At 40.2% G+C, this 24,011-nt stretch overlaps 1 protein-coding gene across 3 annotated transcripts in view; it reads right to left on the bottom strand.

The window, feature by feature from the left end:
* Nucleotides 1-24,011, bottom strand: part of UPF2 (UPF2 regulator of nonsense mediated mRNA decay) — a 158,205-nt gene that overhangs the window by 73,270 nt on the left and 60,924 nt on the right. For all 3 annotated transcript variants that reach the window (XM_032798299.2, XM_032798297.2, XM_032798298.2), the window contains 3 exons: nt 13,505-13,613; nt 12,011-12,124; nt 10,652-10,768 (listed from right to left, as the gene is read on the bottom strand). In XM_032798299.2, coding sequence (XP_032654190.1) covers nt 10,652-10,768; nt 12,011-12,124; nt 13,505-13,613 — 340 coding nt within the window. The remainder of the gene's footprint in view (nt 1-10,651; nt 10,769-12,010; nt 12,125-13,504; nt 13,614-24,011) is intronic.

Here is a 24,011-nt window from a genome sequence, read left to right on the forward strand (position 1 = left end):
AAAGTACACCTCTGAGGCATACGTGACTCCCCGAAGCAGTGAATGTAGTGAGAATGCCCATCACTGACCAGGACTGCTTCACAGCAGGAGAGGCAACATTTAAACCTGGGAGAGCCAGGCATGCTCTGTCTAAAGGGAAGAGACAAGGAAAAATAACTAAGGACAGTGAATTAGCTATTCTAATAACAAGAGGGAGGGGGGGGAAAAAAAAAAAAGGAGGTTGTGTATGTGGGGAGGAGGTTCAGGGGAAAAAAAGGGGAGTACTAACACTAACTAATGGAAACCCTATGAACTAACACTAACTCGCACCAGAAAGTAAGATGTAATTGAGATATTATCAATGTGGATGCTGCTGAGGCTCCACTGCAGGGTAAGAGAAGGAACTGAAGGGGTGGTTTGCTCGCCCAGCACTATCTAGCCCCAGTGAAGGGTGTGAGATGGGGAAAGCACACACAGGCCAAACAGACCCTACAACCTAAAATCTCTGATCTGAGGTGCAGGGGGCGCGAACACCCACTACTCGAAGAAGGTGGTTTTCAGACCCCTTGGTGCTTTCAGACTTGTTATTAAATATATTATTTTCTGCAAATGCCTTTGTTTCAATCTCTCTTTTTACATAGCAAAACTTAAGGTAGGCAGCAGTACAGAAAAACAAACATGATGGCTACTTAAAAATACTCGTTGTCTGTATCAATGAAAGTAGAAAGTTGACTGCTGCACTGCAAAGACTAAAAAGTCTATTCCTTTTTTAATTAATACAGCAAGTCTTGTAGTCCTTTTAAAATGCTTCAGGACTAGCTCACTGAGCTATAATTTTTTGAAATTCTCCATGGGTCCTGATTTTATAGATTTGGGGGTTATTTTAGAAGGAACAATGGGAAAAACTACCTAATTTTAAAACATACCAATAATAAGACAGATACCAAAGAATAGGAATATTGGTGTCTGTGCTAGAATTATAGGAGTATTTATATCGACTGAGAAGTCTCTTTACATATATGTACAATATAGACCCATTTTTAGAGAGGAGTAAGGTAAGAGAACAAGTCTGGGAACATGAAGCTCCTGAACTCTGATTTCAGTTCTGACACTTCCTCTGTGGACGTCCCTGTCTGTTTTCCCAAAAGTAAAATGCTGATCATACCTGCTGACAATACCTACTTACAATGCAGGAGTAAAATGAGAATTAATGTTACAAAGGAGCCTTCAAAATGAAAAACCTGAAGTGACAACTAATTAAAAAAAACAACAGAACAGTGGTACCATCACAGGATGTGCCTAAAGTATTCCTGGGGGCATCCTGCACCAAGAAATTAAAAATTCTGCACATAATACCTTAAAATTCTGCAAAATTCTGAAATTATTTGTCAAAACAACACTATATAATCATGCCAAGGTCAATTATTTTGGTAATTTACTTCAAAATACCTGTCAGCAAGTATGTCTAACAATACAGACACACACAAAAATTCCCCTGGGTGTAGACAGTTAAAGAAACTACTATGATAACCTAGTTTCTATTTCTCTGTCCCCTCCTCTCTCCTCCAGAGCCTAGCCAGGGGACCAGACACCTACAACCCCTTCCCCCCCAGAGCCCACCTGCAGCCCCACCTCAGCCAACACACCCAAACCCCCTCCTCCTCAGAGCCCAGCTGTGGGCCCCCCTTGCCCAGACACCTGTCCCCCTTCCCTCCCAGGGAACAGGAATCCAAGAGGGAGAAACAGCCTGATGCCCCATCCCAGGCTTGCAAAGAGTTTCCTGCATGCTGCCCTCTCCTTCCCTCAGGGCACGCTGGAAACTGCAGATGCCAGGATCCCTCTAGCGCCCTCTCCCCTGCAGTGTCTTCTATGTGCAAGCTGGGCTCTGTCGAGCCCAGTGGCCCCTAATGTGGCTAGCAGCAGTGCAGCCCATTTTTATAGGGGAAATTAAATTTTGTGTGCACGTTAATTTCTGCAAAATTCTGCATTGCGCAGTGGCACAGAATTCCCCCATGAGTAATAAAGGGCAAGCAAAGCATTTAAGCACATGTTAAACACTGAACACGTGATTAATCCCATTGACCTCTCTGGGACTATTCATGTGCTTAAAATTAAGCATATGTTTAAGTCCTTTGCTGGATCAACATCATAACAAGCCTATGAAATCATGTAATAATATTATAGCCATGATCTTTCCTTTCTTCTTTCCTTCACCATCTCTGCCCCACTTTGTTGCACTCACTTTTTGCATCACATTTAAAATTAAGAGACAAACTTCTTCGATCAAGGACTGTGCCATAGTAAAGTGCCTAACATGCTTTTGGTACTGTAAAAATAACAATTAGAAAGGAAGCAAGGTCTAGTTGCTAAATCATAGGAGGAGTTAGAAGATCTGTGTTCTAATCCTGGCTCTGCCACAGACTCCCTGAATTACTGCAAGTAAAATTCCCCCTCTGTGCCAGACAGTTTCCCTATCTGTAAATAGGTAACTATGACTCACCTACACCCCAGAGGCACTACATAGCTTAATTCAGAGGTGTTTTTATAATACCCGGATATCACTGAGGCTAGAAGGGGACATAGAAGATAAAATATTCTGACTGTCCAATAACTAAAGACCTTTTCTTCAAAACAATGATTATCTGGAGACAAATTTCTAATATTTCTTAGTGAAAAACAAGATCAGAAAGGTACAACATGGGGATTTAATTTTTTCTTAGCACGTTTTTCATTACCAGAAGTGCGTGCATTTAATAAAGAGTTTGCTTTCTTCACAGCCCAAAACACTAAACTGTAAGTTATTTCGATAGCAACAAATTCTGTGTTGCACTTCACATCAGGAGGTGATACCATGCTGAGAAAAAGAAAGCTTTATACAAATAATCCTCCCTAATACAGAAAAAACAGAAAATACCAGTCCAAGCATATATTGTGATATAAAATGTTCTCATTTTTAAAGTTTCCTCCTCTATGAAAACTCATCTCAATCTGTAAAATAACGTATATGAGCTCTGCTGAGAATATAAGCCCCTAGCAGCTCTACAAATAGCAGAAAGTGGCCACTAGGGATTTATCCAGATTAAAAAAAATTGAGTTCAGATGGATACTTGAAGAATTTCTTTACGTAAAATATAAAATAAAGTAATCAAATGGACATTCAATTTTCTTCCACTTTGAAATCAAATATTTTCTTGCACATCAACCCAAAGGATTGTATAGACTTTGATGTGAAGGCAAGTAGAATTATGACATGAATGAGCTACAAAACAGACATACTATGAGACAACACAACACAACCAATATATATCAAAGGCAGTTTTTACTTATTTTTGTTACTCCTTTGCCATAAGATGAGACTCAACAATATTTCATCTCCAGAGATAGCTCCACAATGTCAGCTGAGCCCAGAATGAGCTACTACATGAGAAACAAGTTTAGTCTCAAGCCTTGACCTGTCAATCCCATACCCTATTGTGATGGTATCTCCCGTAAGGTTTTATGGGAATATAACATAACTGGAATATGTTTTGTGCTGCCTGTGCCATGTAACATCTCTGTAAAGATTATGGTCTACTATATCTATTCATCCTATTTGTACACATATATCATTTTGTACTTGAGGTTAAGAATATTGGCTGTATACTTGCTTGATTTCTAAGTAAGTTTTGTGAGGCATTTGGTCAGCTTCTTTAGGAAGGAATTCGCAAGGTTAAGTACTCGGTCAGGAAGCACTTGGGGAACAATGCATCTTGGAAAGCTCCAATCCACATAAGAAGTCTTCCTGGAGACACACAAGATATCATGTGGACAATGGCTTCTGCCTGTAAAGACCGTGAGTCATGCATGGACATGTGACTTGCCTAAGTGACTCCAGAACTCCATCTTGGAGCTGGACTTTGCATAGGAGGGAGGATGGGGTCTCCACCCACAAGAGAAAGTCTATTTAACCCCCTGGGACACCCCTCCATTTTGTCTTCAGCTGGCTAAAGAGGGAGCCTCTCCACGCCCCACGATACTTGAAAGAAACTGGAACAAAGGACAGTAACTACAGGGGGTGAGAGAGATTGCTGGACCCAGGCTAAAAGGAGATTAGCCTGTAAAAGGGAGTGTTCTGGAACTGGGGAGGATCTTATCTGTATTCAGTTTGATTAGACATAGATTTGCGTGTTTTATTTTATTTTGCTTGGTGACTTACTTTGTTCTGTCTGTTACTACTTGGAACCACTTAAATCCTACTTTCTGTATTTAATTAATAAGTAAAAAGTGATTTAATTAATTCAGAGTATGTATTAATACCTAGGGGAGCAAACAACTGTGCATCTCTCTCTATCAGTGTTATAGAGGGCGAACAATTGATGAGTTTATCTTGTATAAGCTTTATACAGGGTAAAACGGATTTATCTGTGTTTAGAACCCATTGGGAGTTGGGCATCTGAGTGCTAAAGACAAGCACACTTCTGTGAGCTGTTTTCAGGTAAACCTGCAGCTTTGGGGCAAGTAATTCAGACCCTGGGTCTTTGTTGGAGCAGATGGTAGTGTCTGGCTCAGCAAGAGAGGGTGCTGGATTCCTAAGCTGGCAGAGAAAACAGGAGCAGAGGTATTCTTGGCACATCAGTTGGCAGCTTCCAGGGGGGGTTTTGTGAGCCAACCTGTCACGCCTATGGCTCAGTAGTGGGCAATTCTAATCGAATCTTTTCCAGCCTTCTTCTGCTGGTCACTGTGACACAGAGCCTTGGAAGGGAGTGAAAACATTAGGTCTCAAAACATTCCCCCTGGGAAAGAAAAAATTACCTTATTGCAACGCCGACGAGGGTCGGTGGGCAAGATTGAACTGGGGACCTTTGGAGCTTAGTGCATGAGCCTCTACACCATGAGCTAAAAGCTAAGGCAGTAGAACAGACTCATTTAACTCTCTCTTTAAGTACTCTTGCTGCCACTAGATGGAACAGAACATCACACTCAGGAGGTGTGTGGGTTACATTATCGCTACTCAGATTTTTTTTAAATCTAGTCCTATGGTTTCCAAGAACTTGCTCTCATTTCAATTTTCCACCTGGATTCTTGTATATGGTTGGTAGGAAAAGATCCACTTAGCAGTAGTGTGACTGCCAATCATTGTAAGACACAGCTAGCTGGAGATCTTATTACAAAATTTATGCTCAGCAGGAAAAGCTTAAGGCTAAAAAATATTCATCAGAACTCAAGAGGCCACAATTCTGTATATTAGATACTGCTAAAAAAGGCTTTAAACCCGATTAGATTTTCCCTTGTGGTGGCCCCAAATTATTTGTTCTGATAGTAATCCTTTTCACAGTTCACCTTTACTGCTAACATAAGCCTACAATCCAATTTGTGTAATACCATTTAAGTAAAAAATTGGATTTTTGTGTTTACTGTAAGGCAGTACTAAAGCTTGTAGTGGATACATCTACTTAATCTGCTATATTTCCAATTCATGATATGTTTCAAATGCTTCTCTGCCATCTGCAACTTCCCACATCAAGCCCCACCTGTGTACAACAAGGGAAAATTACTCACCTGCAATTCTGAGCAGATTTTAACCACAGTTTCTGAAATGGTGAACATGGGTTGTCCTTGGCAATGCTTACAGTGAAACCACATTCAGTACTGATACAGTATGCGTTACCAGTGGGAAAGCTAACAATTGGAAATTTTTGTAGCACAGACAAGACCAAAGGTGAGCAGTCAAGAAAGGTGTATTTGGGCAAAAGGTGTATTTTATTTATCTTGACTTGTAAACTTGTACTAACTACAAGTGATGCAATATAGCAAGAAAAATGTTTTTAAAAGGATAAAAGACCCATTTTGTTTTCCAAGCACATATACCAGATTGGGGAAGTGGACACATTTTACTGCTGAGCATAAGATACAGAAAAGTGTTACTATGCAAATACATTATTTTTTAAATTAATAGATCAGGGCTTGAACTGGAATCACATACAGGTATATAGCAAACACCCACTGTGATAATCAGCTACAGACATCCCAAGGGGAGAACAGAAGTTTTAAACTCCAGAAATGAACAGCTGAACCAACCAGTAATACTGTATTATTATATTATAAGTGTATCTACTAAGGTCTTTTACAAAAGTTTGTAATGTTCTGAACTTGATGGTCATTATGAGATATATACACACAAACACTGTGGTTATTAATTTATGTATTTATGCATACAGAAAACTGTGTTCATAATCTGTACTACAATTTCAACTATACCTCACAGCAAGGAGAGGCACCTACAGGTGTTTACATAAAACCAGTTCCAAGTAATGATCCTGGTCCAGCCAGGAAGAGACAATGGTGGACCACAAAAGTTAATGGAAAGACATTGAAACATCCCAGCTCTCAAATTAACAGAGGATTTCCACACACTGAATACACGAGTCACCATGGACTAAGGGGGGGAAAAAAAAGAAAGGAAAAAAGCATTTTTAATAGCAAGTTTGTGTCTGAGATTTGGCATCCAGAACCTGAGAGACAGTCTTGAAAGCAGGAGGCTCTCTGTGAAGGATGGATCCCAACTATATCTAGAGGATACTCTGGGAAAAACTGTTCAAAGGAAATAGGTAACTCGTATTAGAAAAGGGATTTTATCTAACATAGATGTGTAAATCTGAAGTTACTTCTTTATGTTTATTTTCTGTGTAACTTGTATATAACTTCCCTTACTATTTCATCTTTAAATATGCGTGTTTTCTATTAAATAAACTTTTTGTTTATTTCTACCAAGCAGGTCTGTGGTGTGTTAACTGTGTGCAGTGTGGGAGCAAAAGTGAGCTGGTAACTGGAGGGCTAATTGCACACCTTCAGGAATTATGAAACAGAAGGGAAAGTCAGAGTGTCTGATAGTTAAGAACTCAGAGGATGGAAGTGAGGAGACTCAAGCCTGGAAGGACTGTTGATGTCACCCTGCAAGGAAACTAAGCTGGTGGAAGTGAGGGTGAGACCTTGTGCTTGTGGGCAGGCTACTGATGTCAGAGATCTGAAACAAATCTGCACAGTATAAAGGCACCCAAGGTTATGGGGAAGGCAGTGACAGAACTCCTTATCTATTTGAATGATACCCAAAATATCACCACTCTCTCACTCACAGTCCCTTCCTTTCACTTCTACACCCTTACAACAAGGGGAATCAAATTCAAAGCTGCAATTGCATGAAAGGCTCAAGAGGCAGCAGTACTTTGACTCCAGTTCTCATTGTTGGGCACTCAGTGGGGAAAGTCACCAGCGACCCTAAACTCTGGCGACTGAGTCGATGGAGAGCCAGGAAAAGGAGAAGGCCCCGCCTTCCTCTGCAAAATAGTAGATGGGATAAGAGGTACAGGAAAAATCAAGAACTATCCCCTTGCACTCAGGAGCTAAAACCCTGGACTGAAAACCCTAATTAGACAGTGCCTTTAGAGAAGGCTGCTTTTCATAAGAGTACTAAACTTCTTTAGAGATAGTAATATATGTTTTGTTAGCTGATTCACCTGACAATAAAACAGTCTTTTTGATAAGTCAATGCTGAACAAACAAATCTGTTGTAGTTTATAGCAGCAGATAAAAGTTACAATCTGAAAACATGCAGTTATATTACAAGTGAAAGGTTTAAATCAATGGGTATTAAAATTACCTAAACCAAAATACATCTACTTCTCCCATAACTTGGATGCATAGATCTGAAGGCTAGAAGGGATCATTATAACATTTAGTATAACCCCCTACATAAACAAAGGCAAACTCGCAACTCGCTCTATTTGCCCTCTGTCTACTTGCCCAGCTCCTGCCTTCAATTTTGTTTCCTCCTACTGATTTTTGTCATTGAATCTTTCTTTGTATCATGTACAACTTAGTTATCTGGTATCTTTAACCGGATCTTAAAATTGTTCTCCAGACCTGAAATCTTGGCATCAGCTTAGAATTCAAAATTATACACCAGAAACATGGAAGAAAAAAGTTAATCTATCTCCATTTCTAGGTCATTGCCAGCCTTTGTCCTCACATCAACACTGCCTGTAGTGACATCTCTTTTCATGCTTTAAGCATATTCATTTCAATAACTGCAATTCCCTCTTTCACAATCTTCATTAATCCTTTTCTCTTAAATTTAAGAGTTCAGATTTTGTTCCTCTATTAAATGACACCATCATTTCCACAACCTCCTTCCACCCCAATTAACAAGCTGCTCTCCTTGTTAATGAACTCTGAACTAACTTATTCCAAAATACTTCTCAACTCCTAGCTACTGGGTCCCCAGGCAACTATAATTCCTCCAGTCTCATCCTCTGACTTCTCCCCATGACTCTGTATTGTCACTTCTAACTAAAATGCAATCCCCTTTTCTTCCAATACACTAAATTCTCTCTAAATCTTTCCTGTAAATCACAAGGATATTTATAAGGAACTGAGTTCTCCAATAAACATGATATTCAGAAAGCCACCATCCTTGTAGGTGAAATATGAAAACACAGTCAGCACTGAACAGGTTGCATAGGTCAAAAAGGCATTGAGGTATATACACTGTAACACTGGGCAGTGCTAAGTGTTTGTGTCAGCACAACATCATAAAAGATACAGACACTAAAGTGGAACTGTCGTGTGCCAAAGCAGTCAGACTGATGTAACAGTGTTAAAGTGTGAGAAACTTGTCTATCTCCACTATGGCTTCAAGAGTAAGCTACAAAACACATTCCAGTGTCTCTGAAAGAAAAGTCCTGTCCTAAAAACAGCATGTACTGGGCAGAAAAGATTTCTCAATAGTACTTAAAGCCTACTTCTAAAAATTAGGGCTTGGCTACATTGGCATTTTACAGCGCTGCAACTTTCGCGCTCAGAGGTGTGAAAAAACACCCCCCTGAGCGCTGCAAGATGCAGTGCTGTAAAGCGTCAGTGTAATCAGGGCGGCAGCGCTGGGAGCGCGGCTCCCAGCGCTGCATGCTACACCCGTAGAGGATGTGGTTTACATGCAGTGCTGCGAGAGCTCTCTCCCAGCGCTGCCGCTCTGACCACACTCACACTTCAAAGCACTGCCGCGGCAGTGCTATGAAATGTCTAGTGTAGCCAAGGCCTTAGTCTCTTCTCTGATGCATAGAAATTTGCAGGGCCCTAGAATTGCTCTAAACAGCAATTAAATTTTAAGCTATACAAAAACCCAAAATTATCCAAGAAAACATGTTTCAGCTCAAAGAACTACAGCAGACAAACAGTTAAAAAACCAGAATGGAAATGGAGCCTGCATTTCTCACTTTACAGCTACAATCTCTGCATCCTAGAGATCTTCAGTCAGGGTTTGGCTACACTTGCAGCTGTTCAGTGCTGGGAGTTAAAGCTGTCTTCGTACAGCTGTGTAGGGAAAGCGCTGCAGTGTGGCCACATTTGCAGCGGTGTTGGGAGTGGTGCATTATGGGTAGCTATCCCAGTGTTCAAGTGGCTGCAATGTGCTTTTCAAAAGAGGGTGGTGGGCTGGAGTGTGACAGGGAGCGTGGGGGAGACAGAGTGGATTTCTGGAGCTGACACTGTGTCAGATTCCTGCAGTGCAAATTCCGACCACTTCCCCCACCCCTCTCTCATTCACTCTTAAATGCAAATAGCCTTCAGACCAGATAAGCAGCTGCTCCTACAGACTCCGCCCCTGCCGTGCTGTTTCCCTCCTCAAGCAAGCACTAGCTGTGGACATTCCCTGCCTGCCTCTGCTCCAGCAAACAATTGCTGTGTTTGTTTTTTAGATAAGCAGCTCCGGGAGCCCTGAGTTCATAACAAAACAAAGAGAGGCATCACAACAAAACAAAGAGTTCTTTAATTAAAAGCATTATGGGAAAATTCTGGAGGTCAGTTACAGCATAGTAAGATTAATCACTGTTTACACTGGCACTGCAGCACCAGTGCTGTTCTCTTTATTCCTCTCCTCCATGTGGAGTACAACCAGCGCTGTATGTGCCTTGCCAGTGTGGATAGGAAGTAAGTTACAGCGCTGCAAAGCCACCACCAGCGCTGTAACTCTCAAGCGTAGCCAAGCCCTCAAGTGACTTTGGTGAGATTCTAACTGCTTCTTAGGGTATGTCTACACTACCCACCACGGATAGTGAACGAGATATTGGGGATCTATTTATCGCATCTAGTGTAGATGTGAAACTGATCCCCGATCACTCTGCCGTCGACTCCTGTACTCCAACGCAGTGAGAGGTGGAAGCAGAGTCAACAGGGGAGGAGCAGCAGTCGACCCCGCACTGTAAGGATGAGAGGTAAGTTGACTTAAGATACGTCGACTTCAGCTACACTATTCTCGTAGCTGAAGTTGCATATCTTAGGTCAATCCCCCTCAGCAGAGACCAGGCCTAAGAGTCCAACGTCTGAACAGCTCAGCACTCAGTTCTAAAAGTAGGAGCTTGTGGAAGCAATTTCATATGGGAAAACTTTCCTTTTTGCTTTAGATCACAATAAATTAATTCTAAAGATTTTTGTGGTGTTTTATATGAAGAACACTATTTGTAATCTCTGTTGTTATAGTAGGGGATAAAATCTAATGAAAGTTTGCATTAGTTGATGTTACAGTAGTTATGGCCATTATTGCCATAAGGTTGTATAACAAAACTGCAAAACAAAGAAAACACAATGACAGTTGAATTCAGTACATGATTTTCTACAACAAAATGGCTATAGTTTATCTTACCAAAAGAACACTTGTTCTTAAGTGAGATTCTGGCGATCTAAATAGGAATCTTCCACATGTTTCCAGCAGAGTACATGCCATTTCAATATGATGATGAGAAAAGTCTGACAGAAGCATCTGTGTAAATATACACACAGTCACCACATTTTGAACTTTTTTCCACTCATAAGAACACTAATAAATATGACTATTAACTAGACAGTTATTAATAAAAGTATTTTAGAAAACTGAAATGCTGTTTCATCTCAACTTGAGTGCTAAGATACTGGCAAGGTTCTCATGCCATTTCATTATGAAACTTCCTTTTAATAAGACAGTAATATTGTGTAAAGTGGTGGTTTAGGTTCCAAATATAGGATTTGTATATTTAAAAAACAGGATGTTTACAAAACCTAATATAGAAAACTCATAATGTTTTAAAAAATGATAATGCACATTTGTTAAAAATAATTCATACCTGCTTTAAAATTTGATCTGCTAGATTGGAAAACCAACACTTGATATTGTACAAGCACGATTACTCCAAAGTGAAATTAACTAATCTAGTTTTATTGTTCAAGGTGAGCAACAGGTACAAGAATAGGACTTCGTATTTTATAGTACTATACAGATACTCACCAGCTACTAGAGAAACTGTATAAACTATTAGTTTATCTGATTTTTAAAATTCAGTTTTAATTAACTAAATCTAAAAATTACCACCACCACCGGAAGCTACTTGAAAACATATTTATCTACAAAGTCCTATTATAAACACTTTATTTTATTTAAAAAATCTGAGTTAAAATCAATTGTGAAGATAAACAGTCAGACTTAATCTTAATACCACACATATGCACCAGGTACTAAATAGCTGGAGCTCAATGTTCTGAGATGATTTACTTCTTTCTCAATAAATGGCACATGCCTGCCTATTGAGATGGCATATCAGCCTCTCTAATACTCACTGAAAAGTTTCCTTTTTATTGGAGAAGTAATAAGAAACAAAGTAATAACAGAAAGCTCATTTCCAGCTCTGCAAGGAAGCTTGGATGGATGATTAGGGATTGCTTACAACTACCTTCTGAGAAAAACAATTAGCAGCAAGTCATTTACTCATATCCCAGTAGGGAAGTATACTGTAATAGATTTCTTACTATGGGAGATTAAAACACTCCAGGGATGTTTCTAAAGTGACTGTAAAACAAAAACTTTTTTTTTTAAACCAATATAACAAGAAAATCAAGGTTCAAATATTTTATGCAACATAACAATAAAATCTTTAACAACAGAAAAGTGGAGGAGGGGAGTGGGAAGATGATCTTATGCATCATAAACAAGTACTGTACTTTTCTAACTACATGTCTCACCAACACTAACCTTTAAACAATGCAGGGTGTCATTTTTGGAGAACATCTTAAACTTGGCAAGCTCTCCAATAAATCTCACAGTTTTATTTTTTGTTTCAATATTGATCTGGTCCTTTTTTCTCACCTAAATAAAGATGGAAATATATATGCATTTAATTTTAGGGTCTCAGAAATATGTACCTTTTATGTATTTCTAATATATTTCCTTTCATTTAGCATACTTGTTAAGGCTGAGAGTTCAGAAAGTTGGAAATTTCCAGTCCGATTCCCCCCGACTATGTCTTCGCTTATCTCTGGCTCCTCATCTTCCCCCTCTAATTTGGCAATCCCGCTCAAACTTCCCCTGTTCCCCTAATTTGGCTAACACTACAATCCCCGCCCCCCCGCCCCCATCATCTCTGCTCTGGCTCTTCAATGTCTCCATCTCTGAACTTCCTTCCTACCTAGAACATGGTCCCCCAAAATACTGATAGCCTTAGAAACATGGCTAGTGTGACATCACCCTGCCCAATATGACTGTAGTATGCTATAGGTGGAGTCTATAGCTAGTGTTCTGAAGGGAGCAGACAAAATCAGGAGTCTTCAAACCAAATTGGTAGAGTTAACAGGTCTGTCTTAACCAAAGTGATGACTGTTTCATTAAAAGAAAATTTTAAAATGTACTGATGGACACTAATCAAAATATTTAATAAAATGCAAATAATGGAATTCTCCCTACATTCAAATCAATGCTTTGGCTTTAATATAAATAATAATTAACTTAAGTTAACTTTAAAAAACTACTATACATTTAAATAATCCATGTATTTGTTCTGTTAACTGATGCCACTAGAGAAAACAGATTTTGAGTGATCCATAATAAAGTTCAGGGGGGAACACTGAAAAAAATAGCAGTTGTCCATGATAATTTTATAATCAAATTTAAATATAGTGCAGGAAATAAGACTGAGAAATAACTTGGTGAAGAACTATGTTCTCAGATTTCTAACCTTCTTACATTCCAATATTTACCTTTCTTGACATTTTCCAAAATGGATGTAGGAGGACTGATAAAGCACAAGATATAGCAGACAACTTTTTGTAAAACAAACAAACTGCTATTAATACAGGTCAATGTCAATGTTAACTGTGAACTATAAATTCTATAACATTATTTCTAGTTTTTGCAGCTTCTGCCCTAGCTCTTATGTAATTTCTAAGGCATGCCACCATCTGAACTAAGTTTAATTGTGGTTTAACATTGGATCTTGAAGAAGACTCTACATGAATGTGTATAAGTGACATGCAGTCTGACAAAAAGGTTATTCAATGTACAAATGAATCCAACATACTATAACAAAGCAATATGATTAGAAAATGACTTCAGAGCTATCTGACTATTCTGTTATGTTTGAGTCAGCATCTGCTTTAGTGAAAATAATATAACTTATAACAAGCATTTTTTTTCAGAAGATGGTAATATCAGATTTCTTAATCTGTATGCAGTAAAACAAAACAAACATACATGAAATTTGAAATCGCCTTTCAGCATGGAACAAAGATCCTCTGCTACATCAGACATACAAGGATGCAATGTGGCAACCAGCCTTGCATAAAATGGTAGCAAATCCAACCTGTAAATAAAAAGTTACACACATGTATAAAATGAGAGGACAAAGCACAGATCTAATTCAAGTTATGTAAAAATGTATTTATGCCCACAGAGATGCATACAACTACCAATTTGTGCGTGGAAAGAACAATTCATGACTATGGGCATATACGTATAGTTACATATACAGTGTATTGGCTTACACTTTTACTAATTATATTGCTACTTCCTATATTTGACTTCTTCAGCTATTCCTGTTTAAGTGCAAAGTTCAACTCAACCTTAACTATGGAATGCTGAGCAGAGCTTCTATAGTAACATGTACTTCTATATGCAAGAGAAATTCAGAAGGAAACTAAGCAGCCTGTCAGTATTCTAAATGATAGCATTTCCTCCAGGAGTGCAGACAACTCCCACAGATAACCAGAAATATGCATTAAGAGGCAAACATACCAGTGAGACAAAAAATCCTATATTGTTAAGCAAACAAACATCCAAACAGCTGTAACGGTGCTACTAACTAAAAGAAAGCTCCAGAGAAGGCCATCATGCATATACTGTAACCAGCTGTGGAAAAAAACAAGCTAAAATAATGTAGCAGAAATTCACCTTTTTCAGTCTCAGTATATAAGCATTTATTTTACAAATTGTTAAAAACTCTACCTTATTTCCCTTTAAGTTTTCCTTGATTACTTCCCCTCATTACCATTCTCATGTGTTTTCTCCCCATCTTTTCACTTTTTAGTTGTTTTAGTGTACTCTTTATATTTTGATTGATCTTTTTCTCCTTGTTCCTTTCTCTTTCAAACACTAAATAAGGGTATGTCTACATTACGGGATTATCCCGATTTTACAGTGCATGCGGCCACACTAAGCACATTAATTCGGCGGCGTGTGTCCATGTACCAAGGCTAGCGTCGATTTCCGGAGCGTTGCACTGTGGGTAGCTATCCCATAGTTCCCGCAGTCTCCCCTGCCCATTGGAATTCTGAGTTGAGATCACAATGCATGACGGGGCAAAAATAGTGTCGCAGGTGATTCTGGGTAAATGTTATCAGTCAATCCTCCCTCCGTGAAAACAACAGCAGACAATCATTTTGTGCCCTTTTCCCTGGATTGCCAGGGCAGACACAATTGCATGGCAACTATGGACCCAGTTCAGCCTTTTTTCACTGTCACCATATGCCTACCGGATGCTGCTGACAGATGCGATACTGCAGCGCTACACAGCAGCATCCCCTTGCCTTTTGCAAGTTAACAAGACGGTTACCAGCTCTACTGTACCGTCTGCTGCTTTGCAAGTTGACAATGAAGTTACCAGTCATACTGTACCGTCTACTGCTGTCATGGGTGCTCCTGGCCGGCCTCGGTGAGGTCGGTTGAGGGCACATGGACATTGAAAAAAGGTGAGAAACTATTTTTTTCCCCTTTGCTTTCATGGGGGGGAGGGAGGGAGCTGACGACATATACCCTGAACCACCTGCGACAATGTTTTTGACCCTTCAGGCTTTGGGAGTTCAGCCCAGAATTCAAATGGTTTTCAGAGAGTGCCAGAACTGTGAGATAGCTACAGTCTTCAGTTGCCCCTCTCTCCGTGAGCATCCATTTGATTCTTTGGCTTTCTGGTACGCTTGCCTCAGCTCCTTAAATTTCACGCAACACTCCCTGTTGTGGCCTCTGTCCATCATAGCCTTGGAGATTTTTCCAAATCTTTTGGCATTTCATCTTTTGGAACATAGTTCTGATAGAACTGACTCATCTCCCCATACAGAGATCACATTCAGTATTTCCCGTATGGTCCATGCTGGAGCTCTCTTTTGATTCTGGGACTGCATGGTCACCTGACCTGATCAGCGCTCCACACTGGGCAAATAGGAAATGAAATTCAAAAGTTCGCGGGGCTTTTCCTGTCTACCTGGCCAGTGCATCCAAGTTCAGATCGCTGTCCAGAGCGGTCACAATTGTGCACTGTGGGCCAGCTCCCAGAAGGCAATAACATCAAATTGCGGCCACACTAACTCTAATTCAAAATGGCAATACCGATTTCAGCACTACTCCCCTCGTCAGGGTGGAGTACAGATATTGATATTAAAGGTCCTTTATATCAAAATAAAGGGCTTCGTTGTGTGGACGGGTGCAGGGTTAATTCAGTTTTATGCCGCTAAATACAAGATAAACTCATAGTGTAGACCCGGCCTAAGTGCAGAACTTGATCTGTTTCTAAAAGTCTAACAAGTTCCTGTAAGCCCTTTTGAAGAAATGGATGCTCTGTTCAGTCATACAGTCCCACTTGCAAAGATAAGCTTTGGAAACCAGAGAACCTGGGAATCACAAAACTATGAAGAGCAACTTAAAAAAAACAAAAAAAAATCTTCCCATTATGTTTAACAATTTTAAGATATATTAGGAGCTGAACCTCTAGAACAAGTCCAGGGCTATAAACTAGCAGTAAAGAAGAGAAGGTGACTTAAAATCATTTACAGACAAGAGAGGTGAGCAGTTGTGAAGAGAAAACTGATCGTTTTTCAGGATTGCACTTTAAGAAGGCTGGTTCTCCTATACTACTAGAACTGAAGAGAAACACTGTTATTAAATTAAGTTTTAAAATGTATTATTTTAAGATAAGTAGTTTAAGTATTTTTAAAATCAAAAAACACATGGAAGGCTCAATCTGCAAGGTGCTGATCACTTTGGCCCTGATCCTGCAAAACATTTAAGCACATGCTTATGTTTTACTGAGCACTGGCCAGAGTGCTCAGAACACTGAAGGATTCAGGCTTTAAAAAAAATCAGGTAATTATGTAATTTAAAACTAATTTCCATTTATGTAGCATTTCTCCCCCAAAAGAAGTACTTTACAAATTAAACATCCATAGGAATCATGTCACCACTAAAGTTCAGCTATTTCTGGATTAGAGGGCAGCAGCCAGACAGAAAATAAGTGTAAATAGCACACATCGCACAACAAGGGGTGGAGGAGAAACAATGCACAATGTCTCCCAGGAAAATCTTTCAGAGTTATGAAATCTTTAAAATCCACATAGAGGAGAAAGGAGCTTGTCCATTTAAATTTTCAGCTCAACTGCGCAGTAAGTTACACAGCACTCTACACCTCAGAAAGCCAAGCTGACTCTTAATGATGCATAGAAACCCCAGTGAAACATTATAAACACTTCAGTTAAATGCTTAATGCCTTTTATTCTCCCTCTTGTTAACCAATAACCTAACTAGTATTTACATTTTAAAAGCTTACTGGGACAGGTAGTCCAGGATACTAGGCACAGCTAATTAATACTACATCATCAACATTATCCATTAACTCCATGAGAAGGCTGAAATACTCAAACAAAAAGAAATGTTTTTGCTGGGTTCTGTTTTATCTGAGGTTATTGTTTTTCCTGGCTGCTCAATTCCTCTTTCTTAAAAGGAAAAACATGAAGTTTTTTGTTTAGATCTAAAGTACCTGAATGTTAAGAGCTATTAATTAATTTATCTCCTTAAACCCAACATACTTGAGGAAAATTAAGCCTTAGAGTAGGGGGTCCAAACCTTTTTCTTTCTGCCCCCACAATAAAAACTCCATGGTCCAGCTGTACCACAACAGCTCTCTTTTTTTCTACATATAAAAGCCAGGGCTAGCATTAAGGGGTAGGAAGCAGATAAACTGCTCTGGGCCCCACACCACATGGGCACCGCAAAGCTAAGTTGCTCAGACTTCGGCTTCAGCCCTGGATGGTGGGGCTCAGAGTCCTAGCCTGCGGTCCCTTGCTGCAGGGCTCTGACTTTCTGCACTGAGCCCTAGAGAGTCTAATGATGGTCATGCTTGGCGGTCCCCCTGAAACCTGCTCGCAGCCCCCTAAGGGACTCCTGCCTTACAGTACATTGCTGCTGTTCCATCAGAGGACACAAAAGGTTTCTTCAGAGGGGAAAATATTAAGAGTGTGTATTTCCAAATAGGTGAAATATAGTAAAGAAAAGCCTGAGGTCAATTACTGTGAAACTGGCAACCAGCAAGAGATCTATTCTATTTCTCTCACACACAAATGCAAGTTTACAGTGTGCAACAGCACCATCTACTGGTACCTATATTTTGTAAATTCATGCTCTAATTCAAATTGTTTTCATTTGATCATTTTCCATGTCTCATATACCTTCCCTTTTTTGAGGAGGGGGAAGCATATTGAACTGGGTCCTCTATTTCATCTTTCACTCACTAAGATCTGGCCTCATGGAAAAAGCATTCTGTGAAGTCTATCCCCAGCGCTTTAAGCAAGGTCAAACAAAATCACTAGTCAGACACACAGTGTTGTTTCATCTCTCCACCTTCTTGGTGCAGGTACTCCAGACTGAATCATATCCTGATTTTGGATCTCTGTGTTACGCTGCTATTAGAACATTAGGCTGGCCTGTACTTGTACTTTTTAGAGACATTTCTGGGATATCTAAGTCCCCTGGGGTTTTTTAAAATACTGATCTTACAATGTAAAGACCTCTCTCAATTAAAGCTATACATGTGGCTTCTGGAAATGAAGGATCTTTAAAATTGCAGTGTAAAAAACCCAAGATCTTGGGTACTTGGAAAATAGGATTTTGCCAAAGGGGTAGCTTAAGGATGTGTAAATTTAGGTAACACAAGATACAAAATGCCCACCTCGTACTTCAAATTGTAATTCAATTAACTAAAATATATTCATAAGATCTAAATAGTTCAATGCTCTTACCTGTATACTGATCAACAGTCACAAAATTACTGACTGGTGATGTCAACTCTTTTCTCACTGCCATCAATCAAGACAGTGGGAATGATCACAACAAATTATGCCACTGACTTTTCATGCTTCTCAACAAAGGATTTTCTTGGCTTAGCAAAAAAGGCTCAGTAACCTAAGCAGAGCCCTCAGAGGGATTTATCCTGAAATGTAAAGTCCTCAGGAACAGGGATATGCTAACATTCAGTTCAACAAAACTGACCTTGTTACTGATAATGACAAGCCAAGGAGTTCAAAGTAAATATAAGGTTTTTTTAAGAAGTCTGTTTAAATTTAATAAAAACGTGCAGAGCTTTCACCTTAAAGCAGAAAACTAATTTCTTGACTTAAAAATAACTAATACTCAAAATTTCAATATCATATGGGCAATAGTTTACACAATCCAGAATGTCATTTTAACACTAACACATTAAGAAATATTAGACAATGGGAGAACTCAGAACCCGTAACAGAAATTTTCACTATCTCTTGTTCAGAGTAGAATGCAAAGTCTACCAGAATTTAAAACTTAAAGGCCATGCAATTTGGAGAATATCAATAGGATTGCAATATGCAAATAAACCAAAATTAACTCTTTTACTGGACAGATTAACAATCCAGTTGGCCAACAATAAATTATCCATAATTGTCTTGAGATCAAGGTAATAGTGTTTTAACTACTGTATAGCTGCTTTGTAAAAATAAAATTACCCCGAATTAATCTATTGATATTTAGTTTCAGATGGGTACTATTTAATTACAAGTATGAAAGCTACTTGAATGCTAGCAAGCAAAATCTTGGTTAACTAAGACATTCAGTACTGTTGGGGGTCAGAGGTCAAACTTCAGCTAAAGAATTTAAATATGCCCCATTCGTAAGCAATACACAGCGCAATGCACTGCTATTCTGACACCAATTTTCATTCAGTTGAAAAACAAACTGCCTTTTTATTTGTATGCCAAAACACTTGATCTTAATGAGAGAATCAGAAAGCCTACAAAGAGCAATACTGAATAATAAATTCACGAGAAAGTTGATGATGGGTGCGCGAAACTGTTCACATTAATCGGTAAGCGCACACACACACAGTGTTTTGCATTCAGTAGCAAAGAGTTCATGGCGGAAGTGGTTGTTTAACAGTTGATACTTATTTGAACAGAAAACAAAAACAAAACAAAAACAAAAACCACTTTTAAAATAAAAGAACAACCTCTGTCTAACCTTACTGTTTTGAATATCAATGTAATAATTCAGACTATACGACTTGAAATGAGGACAATTATCCATGAAGACCAAATATATTTGAAATATACTGTTTATTCTACTTTCTAGAAAGATACTGTTCTTCTGACCTTTTAAATCAAGGACAGACACAATGCTTTCTGACATTTTGTTTCTCTACTGATATTATGGAGGGATGTTGGAAACTCTTGGAAATGGTAAGTATAGTTTGTAGCAGCAGTACAAAAAGGAAACTAGCATCCTGGGTAACATGGTATCCCTCAGAGAAGAGTCTGTTAATGAACAATTTGTAAGTTTTTAGGGTAGGAAATGTGCTATCTACTTTTGTAAAGCACGTTAATATTTTATTGTATAATTATATATTCTTGGCATTATATGCTGTACATAATACAGCATCTAGAATTCTTACAAAAATATTTTAAAAGTCTGATTTAAAAACAAAAGAAAAAAGTGAATTTCTTGGGGAGCTGGTACCCAAAGGGCTACAATCAGCATATCTACCAGCTCTGCTCTTCCTAATGCAGCCCCAGTCAGTGTTCCATCTGTAGCTCCATGGCAGATACTCTTACTGTGACTAGACACCTGTGATTCAGAGCGAGCAGACCAATCAACATACCATCAGTGGTTCTCCAGCTGAGTAGCACAACCAGAGTTAGGCATCACTGGAAAAAGGTAAGGGAACAGTGCACAGAATGCAGCCTAAGCCAGAAATCTACAGCTGGATCACTGTCCAGTTGAGGACCCACAGAGCAGGAATGGGACATTTCTGGGAGAAAACATGGGAAGGGCATTTTGAAGCACTTGAAGAAGAGGAATGGATAGGAACATCAACATGGATTAACCAAGGGCAAATCATGCCTGACCAGCCTGACTGCTTTCTATGATGAGATAACTGGCTCTGCGGATATGAGGAAAGTGGTGGATGTGATATAACATGACTTCGGCAAAGCTTTTGATACGATCTCCCACAATATTTTACCAGCAAGTTAAAAAAGTATGTACTGGATGAATGGACTATAAACTGGATAGAAAGCTGGCTAGATTGCCGGGCTCAACAAGTAATGACCAATGGCTCGATGTCTAGTTGGCAGCCGGTATCAAGTGGAGTGCCCCAGGGGGTCGGTCCTGGGGCCAGTTTTGTTCAACATCTTCATTAATGATCTGGATGATGGAATTAATTGTATCCTCAGGTGGCAGCTCACGGGGGGTTTGTGATCCAACCCGTCACCGCTATTTCACTAGGGGGGTGGTGAAGCACTGGAAGGGGTTACCTAGGGAGGTGGTGGAATCTCCATCCTTAGAGATTTTTAAGGCCCAGCTTGACAAAACCCTGTCTGGGATCATTTAGTTGCTGTTGGTCCTGCTTTGAGCAGGGGGTTGGACTAGATGACCTCTTGAGGTCTCTTACAACCTTAATATTCTATGATTCATGTGGGAGAGTGGATACTAAGGGAGTCATAAGGGGTAAAAGGGGAGCTGTACAAGATCTCAGCCAACAAACTAATGATTAGTTCTCACTCAACATTGATTCCACTTGTTATCGAATATTAGTAGTTGGCAGATTAACACTGATCTGTCAGCTAGATTCACATGTCAAATTCTTCTAGGAATTATTTCAGTAATTGCGTTTGTTCTATGTTAGAATAAAGAATGCACTCTTCAGAATAAATGAAAGATGCTCAGAAAGAGAACTGTTTATGAATCAGCCTTTGATAATCTTAAAACCTGCTCAGGGATCATTAAAGAAGAGCATTTGTTCAAAACTTGGATTCACATTAAACTAATAAAACCAGTAAGGCATTTGGACTTCAGCCCCATTGTAATCAGCACAAGTTTTTCTGTGGTGATAAAAGTATTATACCATTTCCATTTTTCAAATGAAGTTCTGGAAACATACAGTAACACTTGTTCCATTTCCCATGCTTGCATCCTTCCAACATGCTGTAGAGATTAGACTGCTCAAATTAATCATTAGCTCTAGCTGTTAAAAGCTGTTTATTTTGTTCTCTTTCAATGAGCCACTATAGAGTACTGGATAATAATGACCTAAAATCCATGTAAAAAGTACTTATTTTGCTATGCATAATAATAATTTATTAAATATCACATCTTGTAAATTCAGTATAATTTGGCAGGTATTACAGTAAAGGTAAAGAGGAAAACTGATTTAAGCACAGTATAATGTAGTGTTATAAAAAAGGACAGGCTTTTTAGGCTTGGGCTAGACTAGAGAGAACAGCAGGTTACATGTCTGTCAATCAACTGAAATTCCCCTTGCATCCACATGCAAACATGTTCAATTTGTTGCCTGATAATCTATTTAAGTTACCCCAATAACGTGCAAGGACAAAGGGTCAGCTGATTGCTGGTGAGGACACATCCCACTAACACAAATAGGGCAGTGAGCTCTAACAACTGTCACCTTTTGACAGCTTCGCCACTAAAGAATTATATGAGCACATCCTTCTAATCTCAGATGCAAAGCAGACATTCAGGTTAACACCAGGACAATCAATATGCAAAAGCATGGTCATTACAGAAGAACACAAGAATACAAGGCCCTTCAAACAGTACACACTAATAGGATGCAAAGATGGGCTGGAAGATAGCTAATTCACCATGTACAGTAAAAGCTTTGTTATCCGGCATGTTGGGGGAATGAGGGTGCTGGTAAGTAAAAAATTCTGGTTAACTTAGGACTGGTCTAGACTACAGGGGAAGTCAAATATCTAAGATCGGATTACTCACCCGTCCTCACCGCGCGGGATCGATGTCCGCGGCTCCCCCTGTCGATTCCGCAACTCCGTTGGGGTTGGAGGAGTTCCGGACTCGATACAAGCGCGCTCAGGGATCGATTGTAACCCGCCGATACGGCGGGTAGTGCAGACGTAGCCTAAGAGGGAGGGAGTTTGGTTGTGGGAGGGGGCTTAGGGCTCGAGCACAGGAGGGGGTACAGGGCGCAGACTTTGGGAGGGGGCTCAGAGCAGGGGGGTGGGGTATAGGAGGGGGTGACGGATCCAGGCAGTGGTCACCTCAGGCAGCTCACTGCAAGTGATGACATGTCCCTGCTCCTCCTAGGTGGAGGCGTGGCTAGACAGCTCTGCACACTGTCTCCACCCACAGGTGCCGCCCCCACAGCTCCCACCAGGGCCGCCCAGAGGATTCAGGGGGCCTGGGGCAAAGCGGGGGAGCTGCGGCGCTTATACTCACCCTGCGGCGGTCCAGGTCTTCGACAGCATTTCGGTGGCGCGGGGACCCTTCAGTTGCTCCTTGTCTTCAGCAGCAATGAAGGGCCCTCCGCCGCCAAAATGCCGCTGAAGACGTGGACTGACGCCGGGCCAAGGCTCACAGGGCCCCTGTGGGGCGTGGGGCAAATTGCCCCACTTCCCCCTCCTCCCCCAACCCCCGGCAGCTGGGGCTCACACTGGTTGCAGTTCCCGGCCAATAGGAGCTGTGGAGCCAGGGCCTGGAGTGGAGTGGAAGCAATGAGCAGAGCCATCCAAGGTAAAGACCTCCTGGATCTGGCACACCCTCCCCCATACCCTAACCACCTGCTCCAAGCCTCCTCTCACATCCAAAGTCCCTCTCAAAGGCCACGCCCCAAACCGCCTCCTGCACTCTGAATCCCTTGTGGCCATTCCTCTGTCTAGGAGCAGCAGGGACATGCCGCCACTTCCAGAGCCAGATAGGGAGCCTGCCAGTCCCATGCCAACTGGGCTATAAACCGGATTTTCAATGAAGATCCAAAATGCTGGTTTATAGAGCTCTCCAGTTGTTAAAGTGCTGGATAACACAGCTTTTACTGGGTATACAGCTGTTTAAATGGAAAAAATGGTACAGGAGAACTAAGAACCAAAGCTTGTTTATTCATAGCAATTAACACAATCCTGAATGGACTAGGACCATAAACAAGACATTCTTTATGAGACTGTTCTCTTCCACAAAGTACTACCTTTATGGGTCAGGTCAAATGAGGAGAAGCAGATCAAAGGAACATGAAAATTACAAGAGAGGGACTCCAGGAAGGTACAGAGAGATGACACATGAAACCTGAAAATCAAAGGCTGCAACATTAACAGCTGCCTGCCAAAAAATGAGATGAGATGTTGGCAATGTACACTCTAGAAAGGTAAGTTTTTTTCTTCATGTCAAGAACATAAGGTGCACCTATCTGTATGAGCTTTGGCCGAGAGTAAGGCTAGATACATTACACAGATCAACTAGTTTGGTTTAATATAATTTTCTCTCTCTCTCTCTCTCTCTGTGTATATATAAAATATTCTTAAAAATGATTTTTTTTAAAAATAACATGCCATTTGAGTTGTGATAAACAGATGGTTAAGGGTTAATGTCTCTTTTACCTGTAAAGGGTTAAGAAGCTCAGTGAACCTGGCTGACACCTGATCAGAAGACCAATAGGGGGACAAGA

This window comes from Chelonoidis abingdonii, chromosome 1 (assembly GCF_003597395.2).
Source record: "Chelonoidis abingdonii isolate Lonesome George chromosome 1, CheloAbing_2.0, whole genome shotgun sequence".
NCBI classification, from domain to species: Eukaryota; Metazoa; Chordata; order Testudines; family Testudinidae; genus Chelonoidis; species Chelonoidis abingdonii.